Source organism: Pagrus major, chromosome 21 (genome assembly GCF_040436345.1).
Source record: "Pagrus major chromosome 21, Pma_NU_1.0".
Classification (NCBI taxonomy): Eukaryota; Metazoa; Chordata; class Actinopteri; order Spariformes; family Sparidae; genus Pagrus; species Pagrus major.
The window spans coordinates 11,305,918-11,322,105 of NC_133235.1; the positions used below are offsets into that span (position 1 = coordinate 11,305,918).

General features: G+C 41.5%; 1 protein-coding gene across 2 annotated transcripts; it reads left to right on the plus strand.

Annotated features, from left to right (window-relative positions):
* Window positions 1–14,359, plus strand: LOC141017381 (phospholipid phosphatase 3-like). 2 transcript variants are annotated; one of them, XM_073492079.1, is made up of 6 exons: window positions 1–307; window positions 6,403–6,557; window positions 10,920–11,200; window positions 11,679–11,736; window positions 11,877–12,053; window positions 12,269–14,359. In XM_073492079.1, exons 1-6 carry the CDS (start codon window positions 169–171, stop codon window positions 12,395–12,397), a joined length of 939 nt encoding a protein of 312 aa, XP_073348180.1. In that variant the 5' UTR covers window positions 1–168; the 3' UTR covers window positions 12,398–14,359. The 2 variants fall into 2 exon arrangements, with proteins under 2 accessions (XP_073348180.1, XP_073348179.1); XM_073492078.1 differs by lacking the exon at window positions 6,403–6,557 and adding an exon at window positions 7,138–7,295.
* The last annotated feature ends 1,829 nt before the right edge of the window (window positions 14,360–16,188 follow it).

Here is a 16,188-nt window from a genome sequence, read left to right on the forward strand (position 1 = left end):
CCGGTGGTCAGCGTTACTCTCTCACCAGACTAGCATCAGCACAGACTCGCATGACTACTCCTCCTTAGGATTCAAGTAGAAAAGTAGATAGAAGATAAAGGGAGCAGAGCAAAAGCTAGAAACAAGTCCTTCATTCCGTTTTTATCTGAACCACAAAACTCGCTTTAAATGCAACGCTGTCTGATTTATGAGAAGAACATGGCAGCCGAGACGAGGAACGGCGGGAGTTCACTGAACAACAATAACTGCAAAGACCACAGCAGGAGAAAGTTGCTGGTGGGAGTGGATCTGTTCTGCTTGTTTCTAGGTAAGAGTCCCTCTGTATGTTAATTATTGTCTTCAGTAACGTGTATCACAATACTGCGAGCACTTCTGGTGCTCAGCTGTGAATTTAAGGCTTTTACTAATCTCCCTTTGTCACTAATGTAACTAATATCGTTTTCAACATTAAGCTAGCTACTTAACTTTATTCATGGTGAAGCTAAACCTAACTCTGTCTTGTTTCTCAGCTAAGTTACTGTAAGTTAACCTTCATGTACTGTAGGTTTAATATGATATTCCCTTTAGCTTTCTTGTTATATTGAAGATGTTTTATATGAATACGACTGCCTAACTTTACCTGTACTTCGTCAACTACAAAGGAAAACGACGTTTCTGTTGCTAATGTCCTGATGGGATAAGCTAGCTAATTTTTAGCTAAATTAAACTTGAATTGAAACTATGAATATAGAGAAAACTAGTAGCCTTACACTTCAGAATAACTTTTTTTTTTTAATGTAAATTTTTGGTTAATTAAACATTAGTTAATACTTTCACAGTATAACTGGTTGATAAATACTGCATAGTTCATCTATAAACATGATTTGGATAGTGAAATAACTAGTACTTAAGACTTAATTAACTTTGAATTTACCATTAATTAATGGGTTTTATGAAATGTTACCAAAACAACTAATGTTATCCTAGCTAATTCACATATTAAAACACTTTTTGTTAGCCTAAATGCTTTAGCTACCACTTAACATTAAAGTTACACCAGCTCGACAAACAGCGTTGCCTAAGCAACAAGTGATGTCCCATCAGCAATTGTAGCCTACACATGTAGCTGTAACCGCTATTAAACTACATATTTTCCAAAAATTACATTAGCTAGAGGAAGTCTGTTTTCCTCAGAACCCCACCAATAAAAAAAATAGTGCTGTCAAAGAGAAATAATAAATTGCTCCTGGAGGGATATATTTCTTTGGTCTCCACCCACACCTGTACTGGAGCTCCTCTTGCTTTGACTCCTCGTTATATTTTCCAGAGTGGCTCACATTCCCCACCGACAGGAATTCTCTTGATCCCAACATCTGGCTTAATATATAAGTGTGTGTGGAGTAATTAAGGGAAGTGGTGAAAAGGTCAGACCTGAGTGTGTGTGCATGTTCATCAGCACAGGTCCTGTGATCTTCAGCAGCTGCAGACAGCGGGTTAAAGTTATTATTGTGGGTGAAACATTTCTGCATTGAAGTTTGAACCCAAAAGTCCTGCAAAGGGTTTGCCAGTCCTCGGGGCTTAACCTTTGATCATTCACTAATTTTCCCATTTTTTTCTCTGGTATAACCATATGTTTCCAATGTGTCCTGTGCAAGATGAGTGGAAGAACATGATTGCAAACAGCATATCAGTGCTACAAAATTAAAATTGTTGCAACCGCCTGGGAAAAGCACCAAACCATCCATTGTTGAAACAATCCCATGAAAGATCTACAGCATAAACAGTCCTTTTCTGACAAGCTATGTTTAGTTTTGGTGTAGTTTTTGTCTCTATGGAGGGTAAATCCCCATGTTTTGCTCTCTATGTACATAACTCCCCACAGAGAAGCTTGTCAACAAACCACCAGTGTTTTGTTTGGATAAAGATGTGGTGTAAAGAGAGCAGCCACAAGGAGGAAATGGTTGGTCTTTACTGGTAATCACCACTCTTCCATTCTCTCACTCTGATTTCAGTTGCAGTAAAACTGCATCCGGAGATAAATCTCTCCTCTTTTCTGATGCTCATAGATAACCTCAAGTCACAGTGATCCCAGCAGACTAACAGTGACAGTAAAAATAACATGAGCTGAAATTCACCCTCATTCAGAGGTGATTGAAACAGAAACTTGAGTAAAGCAAAGGGCTGTTATTTTGTTTCTTTCCTCAGAGCTCTGGTGAGGTGATCAGGTTCAGTTTACAATAAGCCGTGGCAGGTGGCTTTCATGTTTCCAGTTAATCGTCTTATAATGTTTCCGAGTGTTTTTGCCCCGGTTCAGCAGTAAGTAAAAAGTGGTTGATCACCTGTAATTGCATCCATATTTTTAGGTTTTGTGAACACAAGCCCTTATTTTTTTTTTTTTATTTTGAACCAGGACAACATCGTGGACAGTTGTTTAATGTTCAGATCACTCATATTACAAAAACAAAAACCAACATTTAATGTTGATGGTATCTTGTGCTTGTGGTATTATATTGTGTTAATCCTGCCAATTCAGCAAATAAAACGTGTTTGGCATTTGGTTGAACTGACCCTTTAAGATAAGAGAAGCTTGAACTGAATCAAATGTGCTGTAAATTTGCACTCTAAGCATTTGAAATGACGCAGATACTGAAAGACATTGAACTGTCAGTTGATATACAGTGAGTTATAGGAGCTGAAAAGGGTTGAAAGAAGTTAAAGCATTAGTTGAAATGAAGTACTTAAAAGAGCTGAAGATCCAGTCCAACTTAAAGCAGTAAAAGGAGTGTCAGTGTCAGATGAAGTAGTAAATTGAGCGGATAGGGCCAGTTTTAGTTGAAGTCCTGAAAGAGACAAGTGTTGCACCAGAGAAGCCCATTTTTTTATCAATGTAAAGTACATTTTTCTGTAAGGTTTCTCATTATTTTGAGATTCAAATTCATTGTTTTCAGAGGGTTTCTCATTTTGAGGACTGGTTAAAGGACTGGTCAGTCGTGGCTGTATAGACATTTACATTTTTCAAACTCAACAACTAATGAATCACCAAAAGTAAAACAAAGACTTGAAAGTTATATGTGATACATTTTATCACACGTTGAAAAGAGGAAAGAGTCCCACGATGATATCTGCGGTTTCAAATGCTTAAATTTGGTCAACCTTAGAATAAATTGATCCTACGTAACTGTATGAACATTTTTTCACAGGAAGTGCTGAATGATGTCTGCAATAATTTTGTAATTGAGATGTGTACATACATTTTACATGTATGTTGTTTATCTTTGACAATGTTGTGTATGATGTGTTTATGTTTGTATTTATGTACATGTTTTGTTAGTGCCAATAATTGTCAGCATTACTTTTGTTTGTGTGGGTATTCGGAGGCTTTGGGAATAGAGGAGGAACAGATCTGTAAGTTGTAAACTGCTTTGTGTGTCACACCTTCCCTTCTTTTTAAATATGAGGAATAAATAGAGCAGAATAACGGAAGGAAAGCAGCAAATACAGCCACTAGCAGCTCAGTTGAAATGCCCTTTTATTTAACCCAAGCAGGCAGGCCTGGTTTGTCTTCCACAGTGGAACTATAAGCTAAGTTTTGCAGCAGGCCGACAGACAGACAGACAGACAGACAGACGGGGGGCAGGTCGTGTGGGGGCTGCTGAGAGTAAAAACAACTGCATCTGTGTATACACCACAACTACCTCAGACATGTATACATTTCTGCAGCAGACAGTGAGAGATCCCTGCAAGTGGAAAATGTGCGTCTGTTTATTTTAATAGTCACACTCGGTGTTTTGGCGAATGCCTCCAAAATATGGTGGGGGATTTAATCCAGCGTGAGGCTTATACATTGATTCTAGTTTCCACAAACTGCAGCTACACGGAGCTGCCAGTGCCAAACTGGGGGAAAGGCAAACAAGTGTGTCTTAATAATAATATGTTTTTTCCCATATTTTGATGTAAGACAATGCTGAAACGATGCTGAAAAGTCATCATCGTTCTTCATTTACGGTGTTTGCTTATTTTCAGTTAGGGCTCCCCAGTTGCTTGTTAAGCAGACTGCTTCAGGGCAAAACTGAATAAAAGACACCTGATGTTGACATTAGGAACTGAAATCTCAGGGATAAAAAAAAAAAGTGCCTCCATCCAGCTCCGATTCTGTTTTGTTTGTTTCTGTTGTCTTTGGGTCGATGTTGAACTCATGCAAAAGACATACCCACGCCTGCTGACTGGTGTTGTTGTTGGCAGGACAAGGACCCCCTCCTCCTCCTCCTCCTCCTCCTCCTCCTCCGCCCGACTTGTAAGAAGCGGGAAAGGAGGAAGAGGGTAGGAGGGGAAAATCCTGACATGCTGTACTCAATGCTGATGCTGCACTGTTTAGACGGATGGAGGGCGTCAGAGGACTGAGCGGAGAAGAAAATAACACAGCTTAATGTCTGGAAAACAGGTCCTGACAGTGTTTTGTTGTTGTTGTGTGTTTTTTTCCCCCTTTTTTCCAATCAGCTGTTTAAGGCACTTGACCCAGGCAGGTCCCTTTAAAGCTGCCGACACTAGATTTCATCAATCTATTTGCTGGATCATTGTCTCTCTCCATCAGTCTCTGCCCTCTGCCTCTAGCCTCGTGGTTTGTATCAGAGTCAATGAATGTGTTTAGAGTCGGGACTATCAGGTTAACGTGTTTCACATCCAGCACTTTCAGCAGCGAATGCTTTTTTCCTTTTTCTACTTGTTGTTGTTCAGGCAGCCAAAGTTCCACTTTGAGAAGGCCCGTGTGGTTCGGTTTAGAGCTGCAACAATCAGTCAGTTAATCTTATTAGTTTGTTAATCGATCAAAGATCATTTAGTTGCCAACTATTTTGATAATTGATACATAATTGTTGTCATTTTTCAAGCAAAGATGTCTATCATTTACTGGTTCCACCTTATTAAAGGGACAGTTCACAGAAAAAAAGGAATTTTTTCTGAGATCTGCTGATTTTGTTTTGGTTGAACAAAAGAAGCAATGTGAAGACGTCACTCTGGGCTGTGGGACTTTGTGATGATCTTTTGATATTTTATAGACTAAATAATTACTGTGAAAATAATCAGCAGATAAATAGATGGTGATAGGAATCGTTAGTCGCAGCCCTTGTTCTGACCAGGCTAAGCAAAGTGAAGGGGTCAGACATTCAGGATTTAACGTACTGGACTTGAAAGTACTGCATATTTGTACAGTTACAGAACTATAGACATACCACCCTGCTCTTTCTCTCACCACCAGACTAGCTCAGGAACCGATCGTAGCTCCGTCCGGGTATTTGTTTGAAGAGCGAGAATGAAAACGAGAAAGTTAATAATGTGAATCCTGCTGAATGTGGAGGGAAGGCCAAGTTTCTGGAGTTCCCATCAGGCAGCAGAGCTCTGTCTGTAACCTGAGCACAACCCAGCTGGACCTTCAAAGGCCAAGTCAGCTGTGTGTGTATGTGTGGATGTGGAGGGTTGAGGGTCTCAGCAACTGAGGCGTATGTTGACATTTGGTTTTAGAAATCATTGGCCCCCCCCCACCCGCCATCACCACAACCGTCCCGCCGTCAGCAGCTCTCAGCACTGACCCCTGCACCCTGGTGCTTTTTAGCATTTGAGACAGAGAGAGAGAGAGAGCGCTCATGTTTGTTTTCCTTTGTATCGGCAGATCGCAGAATTATTCTGGAGTGACTTGAAAGCCACACCATCAGTTAAATGCCACTTTGAAGTGATTTGAAAGTGTATTTTATAAATTCTGTCAGAGATTTGAGGCCTCTCCTGGGTACCACACTCAAATTTCAAAGTCCCTTCAGTCCTTCCATTGAAGCCTTTGGTAAATGGGGAAAATAAGCTGTCGTTTTTGGCTTGCATCTTAGCTACACCCACTCTGTGTTTGTTGTCAGCAGATAAATAAGATCCTTTTGCCACATTAAGTGGTGAAAGACACTAAATTGATCAGATGCAGGAACTCCCCAAGGCATCTTAAAGTGGGCCTTTTTAAGTGCACTTGAAAGCCTCGGCAAGCAAGGAAGGGAGACTCTGATAGTGTTTTAGGGGTTTGTTTCTTGCCATTTAGCAGCAATGGTTTCTCTTAACATGACACATCCAATCATCTTGGCTCTAACTCAGCCTGTTTGCGATCAGTTGATGTTATTTTAAGTATCAAAGGTTCACTTAAGTCTATGAACAATGGCGTAGCTTTGATTTTTCCATTCATTCCAACAGATGTTATATTGTTTATTGTGGCTGTCTCTCTCATGAAAGCCTCAGTGTCCACTTTGAAAACAGAGTGAGATAAATAACTGCAATACATTTCTGTCTGACTGTATGATTTCTGTCTTTGTTTGCTTTTCCGTCTGTCTTCCTGTTGATAACGTCCATTGATGCAGCTCTTTGACGTCTGCTCGTGTGTGTCCAACCATACAGTGTTGCTTGTTGCTGCATTTTTGCACAAATCTCCCTTCCCGCCTTACCAGAGAGGATTCTTCTGCAACGACGACAGCATCAGGCTGACCCATAAGAGCAGCACGGTGTCCAACATTGTGCTCACAGCTGTGGGCGTCAGTGTGCCCGTGGTCTCAGTAAGTCCTGCTGTGGTACTGCAAGAGAACTGGAGAGCATATGTTGGGACACTCACTTCATCCAGTGGTTGGCTTGTGACACCTCAAAAGACACGATTGGTTCAGACAGATTCTGACTCATGCATGTTGTACCTCATTAGCTTTAAATCGTGTATATACTACATTGCTGCCAACCATTTTGATATTCTACCCTAGAGCCAAGGCAGCCATTGCTTCCCATTTATTTCACTACTAAATCAACTAAATCCACTAAATCACTACTTTATCAAGAAAAAATAACAAAGATTTGCTGAACTTGAAGGTCCACTCCTGACCTCCTCCTAAAGTTCTGCTTAAAAATCCCCACAAATACGGATAATTGAACAAAGTTGGAGTCATTATTTGTTGTTTAGTCACAGATAACAGCCTCATGATGGATTGAGCCGATCCCAGATGCTCCCTCGTTGCCTCTTGCTCGTACCTGCGACCTCCGTAATTTGCGTTTCATTAACCCAGCACCTCCATCTCTCTCTCCCTCACCCATCCCCACCCCACCCCACCCTTCCTTCTCTCTGTGCCGCTCACTGCTTCTTCACACTAGCCGGCCTACCTTTCTTGGTCATTGAGACCAGCGCTGTTCAGCCTTACCGTAGAGGGTTTTACTGCCATGATGAGTCCATCAAGTACCCGGCCAAAAATGGAGACACCATTAGCGACGGTGTGCTTAGCGCTGCTGGCATTCTTATCACCATCCTCTCTGTAAGTCACCTCACTCTGATCACTAATGTCATCATCACTTCTTATGTTTCAGCAGCCTTCACTGTCACTAGCAGCACCAACTGACACTTGATACTAGATGTCGACCACATGATCTCTCACCCTCATTTAAATTCTCTCATGTGTGCAGTAGATGTTTGATTTGTTTATAATAACAGTCACAATTCCATCAATACGTGATAATATGGTAATGATGTAGAGATTTTACTGTTTTCAACATGTTCGTGTTTTTCTGCAACCAAATCACTCACATTCCAGCTTTACTCATGTTCAGAGAAATACTCCATTACAGGGACTTTTCTGACTGCTGACTCTTTGTGGTTATAAACTGAGACAATCCTACATGATTACTGAAACAACACCTCCCCATACCTGTGCTATCAGTCCGTCTGATGGGCTTCAGGAGATTCTAGATAAAATCAGTCATCAGCATTTGTTAAAGGCTTTCTCTTCAGGGGCTTTAGATGACTCAGGTGATAAAGGCACTTGAACAAAGAGGAGTGTTGAGTTGTTTGTTCCATTCTTCTGAGAGAAAACGGTGAGGCTGTATCCAAAGTACTCTAAACCGTCCCAACATCCAGGCATTCAGTTTTATTTTTCATCGTTTGCCGCTGCTTACAGGTCAAAATACCCTGTCTACTCTTGATGTTTTTCTGCCACGGTTCTCAGATGTGCTTCCATTTTAAGGAATGCTTCTTTACACTACAAAACATTTTTACAGCCATTGCTTGTCCTTCGAAAGTGGCATTTCAAACGCAGGAATTTGATGCTCAGACTAGGAACTTTTTTAGAAAGCTGTTGCTTTTGAAATGTCAGCGGATTCATTTTCCACAATGTTAACACGACTTCAGACTGCAGTAGAAACTCAGACAACAACGAGCTGAATTAACCTTTTAGTTCCTTGAAAAGTAGTTCCTGGGACTACAAGTTCTGGGTATTTTGGATGGAAATGAGGCTCGGTTCGTGATTGTACTCGCCTTTGAGTTCTCTCAAAACACTTCTGAATTCACAGCAGCACTGAGGGTAAACTAATCCAGTGTAGATACACACAGTTTCTGTTGTGCTGCAGTTGTCAATGTAGACAAGGTATAATAAGAAAGAAAACTACCACACAAAACACAGACAGAAAAAACAAGGAGAAAAACATTACTGCGGTAGTCCTAGGTGGTAAGTTAGTCCCTCCATCTAAGTGTTTCCCTTCACACATTGGCCCGTTGACATGTCTCTGATGGGGTATAGAGCTATTATCCAAATCATTTTAATTATGGATCATTAAGTTAGGCAACAGCAAAGGGACCATTAAGTGTCTAGATTTGTCTCTATCTGTCTCGACTTAATCCAGTTTATAAATTGAACCACTGCCAACACCCTGAAAGCAATTTAGAAACCAACTAGCTACCAAACATGAAATGCTTATAACACCTTAGAAACTATTTGGCAAACAACTAGCTAAAGAAATACTTGTCAGACCTTAGCAACTATTTAGCAACCATGTGCTAGACAGCTAGCAACAACGAGCATACAGCCACCGCATTAGAAATGCCAAGAATAGGTAATATTTTAGCCATGGACTAGCAAAAACAAACTCCTAGTACATGCACTAAACAGCGGGCACACTTGAAAATTCTTCAGGAAACGTCTAGTTGCCCTGTGGTGTTACTCAGTCAGCACTGCCATAACATGTACAGCTGGCACCTGGCAGACCCGCAGTGGGAAGGTGCCCGGCCTCATGGCTCGGATGCTCCATTGTCACTCCTTGCAGCCAATAGTGCCCTCCTCCTGGAGAGCAGACTCCTCCATGGGCTTGGGGCCACAGGGGTTTTCATGGTGAGAACGAGTGCTGGCTCTGTGTAATTATGGTTGACGCAATGGTTGTTCGTTGAAATACAGTAATTGGTGGGGCGGAATTGTGGTGAAGGCCCCAAACAAGAAGACTTTGCCAGATATCTAATTTTCCCCTAGCAAAACGTGACTTTACAATCCATCTCCCCCCTAGAGTGTTTTGGCTGGCCTTTGTGTTTTGTGAACCAGAAAACACCAACATTGACTCATTTAGTGCTCCATTTCCCACTGAACAGAGCTGAGAAACAGAAAAGGCCACATCCTTTATAATTTATGCAGAGTTTTTTAAAGAAGATGTGAAAATACCATGGTGTCAAGCCACAAATCAACACGTTGCCCCCGTGATTATCTCTTGAGGTTTCAGTGCAACGGCTACATATCCTACAAAGCCAATTCATTTATTCATTCACACAGTTAAATCTTTCACACAAGGGGAACCAGATGTGTTTTCTCCCCCGTCCCTCTTTCCCATGGAAGCAGCTGGGCTTTATCGAGCTGGCTCCAAAGGCCTGGATGGTGGAAACAGCTCACTCTATCAGCTTGTTAAATCTCTGGTAAAGGCTATCCCTCTGCAGAGAGTGTTTCCCAGAATGAGACTCATTTTCTGCGCCCCTCGGAAGAATGTCTGATGAAATCGAGATACTAACATGAAAACAGCCCGACATCCCTCGTGAAACCGGATCCGTTTCAGAGAGACAGACAGAGCGGTGAAAAATAAACGTGCCCCCGACGTGCGCCTGGTGGAGTCTGGCCACCAAAATCAGACACATCGCCTAGCTCAGCGTTTCTGCTGATTAGAACCAGCGGTGCCTCCCCCGGCCTCCCTCTACACTCATTCCTCCTCTCACCTTCCTTTTTCTTCCCCTTTCTCCTCCTCTCCTTGTTTGCCCTTTCCGTTACCTTTCACTCCTGTTTTTTTACACGCTCTTTCTACTTTCGATCCTCCTGTTTTCCATCCCTCCACTTTCACCCTGGAACTTCCCACACTCTCGTTCTGACTCCTCTTCCACACTTTTGTTTCTGAGCTGCTGGGAGACAACAGGGGATGAGGGGGTTGGGAAGGAGTTTTTTGAGCTTCAACAGCTGTTGTGAGTTATGGCTGTCCACCTCCCCCTCAGTGCGCCTTACACGTCAATCGGCGGTTTTAGACGGTGGTTTATTTACACACTTACAGAAAACTATACATGGTGGACAGTTCCAGTTGCCTCCCACGTCGCCTCACTGTTTTGTCTCAGAAGTAAAATGACACAGGTAAACACATTCAACTATAAATTAGCCCTTTTCAAACCACTTCAGGAGACATCACTGAATATATTTTGGCTGCTCATAATAACACCTTGATCTGGAAAAAAAGTTATTTCAGTCACAAACACAACTTTAATTCTCCACTCTGACTGCCAGCCAGGTCCCAAATATCCACCTTCAGCCAATCATACACTTAGAGGCACATTTCCAAGAGCTTAGCACTGTTAGATTACACTTTCTATAGTTGTTATGTTATTTCTAATGTTCTTCTAATGTTAAAAATGTCTAAAATTAAGAAAAAAGACAAGTTAATATGATTCTCCTGGCTCAACACATTCCTCTGTTCAAGTAACATGATTTCAAAATCCTGTCCCATTCCTCATAAAAAAATGTGGTCCTGCTGCACTAACACATTGTCACTTGGCACCCCAGAGATGTGAATGATAGAAATTAGGGTGGAAACTTGGGCTGGGACTACGTTAGACTCCTGATATTCACCGCTCTCTTCTGTCCCTTCAGATCATCATCGGGGAGAGCTACAGGATCTACTTCCTGAATGAGGGATCCAAGTCTTTTGTAGGGAACCCCTACATTTCTGCTCTCTACAAGCAGGTGGGCGTGTTCATCTTCGGCTGCGCCATCAGCCAGTCCTTCACTGACATCGCCAAAGTGTCAGTGGGCCGTCTGCGTCCTCACTTCCTCGATGTTTGCAAACCTGACTTCACCACTATCAACTGCTCGCTGGGCTACATCACTGACTACCAGTGTCAGGGGCCAGAGGGCAAAGTTCAGGAGGCCAGGTAATCGCTAAACTCTAGAAACATATTTTTAAATTGTTACAAATATATTAAATAAAATAGTTAAAAACATGTTGTATAAAATGTCTTTTAAAGGGTACCTCTACCAATTTTAAACATTAAAGTGTGTGAAACAGGTCTTGGGGAATACTGCTGCATGTGTTGAAAAAGTGATATGAAGCCTCTTGTGGCTCCAAAAGGAAGCTGTAATCTGATAAATTACCACTAGTGATGTCACTCAGTGCATCGTCCACTCGTCTATCATTGCACTCCTGTAACACTGCTGGACTCATGGAAAGTCTGAAAACAAATTATAAAAATCAATACAGCAAAGCTATTTAATCCCACGCATTCTTCTTCCTTATCAAAACCTGGCACCTGGCATGTGTAAAACTGGTGGACTCACCCTTTAACGTAAACATTTGTACGTGTTGTCTAGTGACAGCTTTGCTCAACCCTGACTGTCCTCTATTCTTCTCAGGAAGTCTTTCTTCTCTGGACATGCATCGTTCTCCATGTACACCATGCTGTACCTGGTGGTGAGTGACTGAACTGTTTTAACATACACACTCATTTCTTGTACCGTGTTTGGATACACAGCACATGAACAACGCATTTCCCTACTTAGATAATAAAGCGTTTCTATCTACATCAACTCACACTTCTGTCTCTTTCACAGTTCTACCTGCAGTCCCGTTTCACTTGGCACGGAGCTCGCCTGCTGCGCCCTCTGACCCAGTTCACCCTCATTATGATGTCTTTCTACACCGGCCTGTCCCGGGTCTCCGATCACAAGCACCACCCCACTGACGTCCTGGTTGGTTTTGTACAGGGAGCCCTGGTGGCCTACTGCATAGTGAGTGCTTCTATCATGTAGTAATATTGTATCGTCCATATTAGATTACATGATATATCATTAAGAATGATCTATAAATGAATTTCATTAGTTATTTGTAGCTTTCTAATTAGAAATAATGATGATTGTAATGTAATCTTTTTCTGATTTTGAATGTGCCACTTTCAACAACAGTGGTTGAAATATTCAAGGTTTTTTCTCTGTTGCCTCCACAGGTCTTCTTTGTGTCTGATCTGTTCAAGCCCAAAGGTAGACGTTCCACCCTCTTGCCAACCCCAGTAAAGAAAGATCTTGTTCCTCCAGCAGACATCAGAGAGCGGAGCAATCATCTCATCATGGCATAGAAAAGACTGCAGACTGACTGTACATAACCCTGACCTGTGCCATTTAAATCACTACTTCAGCCACTGGCCAATAACTGGATAATGCAGACAAATCTTGAACATCTCAGAGGATGAGAAGAGGCCATGGAAAACAGTCAAGCACCGTTTTGCTTTCTCGACGGAAATCTTGCTTTTTCCTCAGTCTCACCAGACATGTTAATGTGGAAATGAGAGAGGACCAGAGATTTTTGTTCCTCTTCTGTTATGAAGATTATTGGAGATTGACCTCTGTTTAGTCCTTTCCACGGACAAAAGTTTGAAACCAAACAAAACCGAGAAACAGCAGCTGTAAACAAAGCTGTATGTGGCTTTTTTTTTTGCCTTTCTCCCCTCAGCTGCATCCAGCAACGGGAGCTATAAAAATATTCCTGCCACTCACTCGTGACAATACAAACAAATCATGACAAAAAAACAAATTCCTTGATTTCATGAAGGATGTTGTTTTGGTTTGGTTTTATTACAAACATAAGCATTTTATGTGTTATTTATAGCACTATTTTAGCTCAACTCAGTACTGTTTTTTTCGCCACTTGAACGACTAAAGTGAAGCTTTTGGAAAGCTTTGTAAGACTTTCACCTTTTTATTATGTCCATAATGTAGTGTTTCTTAGAAGGTGCACATAAGTTACAGTAGGTGGAAAGAACAGTGAGAGCATATGTGTTGGATGTGGGCCTCTTTCTGCTGGGCAGGACGAGCCCCCACTGAGCCATTTAATGAAATGACTGTCTGTTATATGTACCAGACGAGTGCTCGCAAGTGTTAGGTCAGAGTGTGTGTGAGTGTGTGTGTGTGTTTGGGTGAGGCCTTTTCTGTGAGCGTGCCAGTGTGTCTTAATGTCATGTCTATATATTTCAGTGTTTATAGCGTACAAGTGTGCCTCTCCTCTGCCAGAGAACAGGCACCTGCTCCGACAGACACATGTAACCAGAGACGGGAACACTGTGGAAAAAAAAGAGTCATAGACAGTACATGTCCTTTACTGTGGCTAATCATAGTGATGATTCACATCACTGTGATATACTGTATGCTTCACAGACATATATATATATATACACTATATACATATGTATACTTAAAATAAAGACAGGGACGTCCCTGGAGCAGTGGTTATTTGAAAGAAAGCACAATTTGGCAAAACAGTAAAAATAAACAATTCATTATTCAGGCACATTGTAACGGCTCATTTCATGAAGTCTTGTACGGTGATAAAATAGGCCTGGAAATGAGGCTCTGGATTAAAAAAGATGAAAATCATTATGTTTGCATGACAATGTAAAGCAAAAAATAAAAAACCACTGACTGAAAGCTTCAGCCTAACTCACTGGTGGACTAACCCTTAACCCCTTAGTGCCCCCATGTTAAAAATAACAGCTAAAGTGCCCTCTTGGATTCTCCTATGGTAGATAAAACATGATTAAGTGCCCTCTCTGTGCGCTGGTGCCTTTTTTAAATTATTTTGCCCCCGCCCCTCAGACATCCTGTGTCCGCCACTGCTAATTTAGCTAAAATCTGAAACTACATTGTGTGTGTGTGTTTTTTTTCCCGTACATGTCTTGAAAATCTTCTGTAATCAGCATCAGAAAATTCTGCATGCTGCCATAAATTGTACAATGCTGTATCCTTTGTGTAAATACAGTGTATCTTTTGAAGAGAAACGCCCACTATGACTTCGTGTCGAGACCTGTGTAAATGTAAAACATGCTGCTTTAAAGAGGCGAGGCTTGGCAGATGTGGCCCAGTTATGTTGACAACTTGTGAATATTAAGTGTTGTGTTTTAAACAAAGCTCTCGAGACAGACAGCTTCAGTACGTTTTTAATAAAAAAAAATGCCTTTTCGATATTTTTGTAATGTCATGTGAAATTTTGTATGAAACTGTAAGACGTATCAAAGATGTCTTTAATAAAACACAGAAGATGAGAAGCGGCGTGCTGTGATGTTTATTTTATTCTTTGTGTCAGACGTGCAGACGAATCTCTTGACTTTTGTACTATTATTCAGAAGCCTCCCAACTGTGCGTGCGATGGGGAGGCCTGGGCGTGGGGCGATGCTATACTTCCATGCTCAGCTTCCTGTGGGGAAATACTATACATTCCAGGCTTTAACCCCTCTCCCCAATGGCTCTCTACAATAATATAGACTCCACACAAAAACTATGCCAGAGTGGGAAAGTACATTCACATATGAGAATGCTTGGGAGCTATATAATTTGCTTTTAGTGTCTTGTGTTATCCTAGACCGCCTTGTCCACACAGAAACTGAATAAACCATACAGAGCATATTAAGGGCATCTACAGGTTGTACCATTGAACCCACCAGCACACTGTGAGCTGGGTTTTAAGGCCAGTGTGTTCACATGGTAACGTAAGCTGATTGATTTCACTGTGGATCAGGCACTTTGCCCAGAAGGAGATTTGAGTTGATTAGTTTAATAAACTGCAAAATGTGTTTTTGTTTTTATGACCACACCAGGGGTGGTACTGTTGTGTAGCAGCTGTCTTGTGTTATGACGACTACTAAATGCCCGTTTCCAGTGTCTTAATTAGGCACAAGACTACACCCAACAGAACATGTGTGTGTTGGGTTTTTTTTAGCCGGCATGTCGAGGGATGGTAAAAAAAAGCTCAATGCTTGGTCCGAGCTGAAATACCTCAACGACTGTTGGTCTGATCCTTCATGATCCTCAGAGGATGACCAACTGACTGACTGACTGGTGATCTCCTGGCTTTTCCCTCAGCCCACTGTCAAGGTGGCATTTTTGTATGTGAGTGAAATTTCTAAACTGTTGAATGGATAACACAAGATTTGGTACAGACATCCATGCATGGTCCCTGAGGGATGAACCCTAATGACTGACGATCAACAGATTTATATCTTAGCATGACTAAATTTACAATTATCCAGTGAAATACTTCAACATCTGCTGATTAGGTTGGCACAGATTTCTGTACGCATATTCATGGTCCCCTGACTCTCCTTTACCTTCGGGTTGACAATTGCGGTTATGAGTGAAATGTCTTAACTATTGTACCCGTTAAACAATAAAATTAGTGCATATATGTGGATGTTTTAAACACGGATACATCCACTAAAAGGAGGCAATGGACTATTTCCCTGTTATACAAGTTTGCCTACATCTTTTTTGTTGTGTTTTGGTTTTCTTTTTCTTTCTCGTCATGGTATTCGTCTCAAATGCGTCAGAAAACAGGGAACATTAAAGGAGCATGGTGGACAGTAACAGTGCGGTGGTGTTTACTTCAGCCCCTCTTTCAAACTCACTGCTGACTGAATGACGCTGACCAGAGATGGATGGAAAACTATGTACGTGCCCACTCTCGAAGGTTCGACATGTTCTATAGCATACAGCATTTATGTGTCCATCCAGGTGTCATGTTGGTTGTGCCATGAATACCTGTGACTACTGCACAGTATTTTGAAGAGGGAATAAATGTTGATTGTACCGTTTCCCATTGAAGACATAAGCCAGATGTTGGTGGGTGTTAGCAGGTTTTTTGTCCAGTATGAAAATAGTATTGAATAGAGTCCATTAAATTATAGACACGTCCCCCTGAAGGTAATGTAAAAAGCCTACTTTGTTTGAGCGCTAATATTAGCATGCAAACATACTTAACTAAGACGGTGAACATGCTAAACATGTCAAACATCGACACGCTAACACTGTCCTTGTGAGCATGCCAAGTCTTGTTATGACAAACTGTGTAGCAGTTTCTTTGTGTTATGACGACAACTAA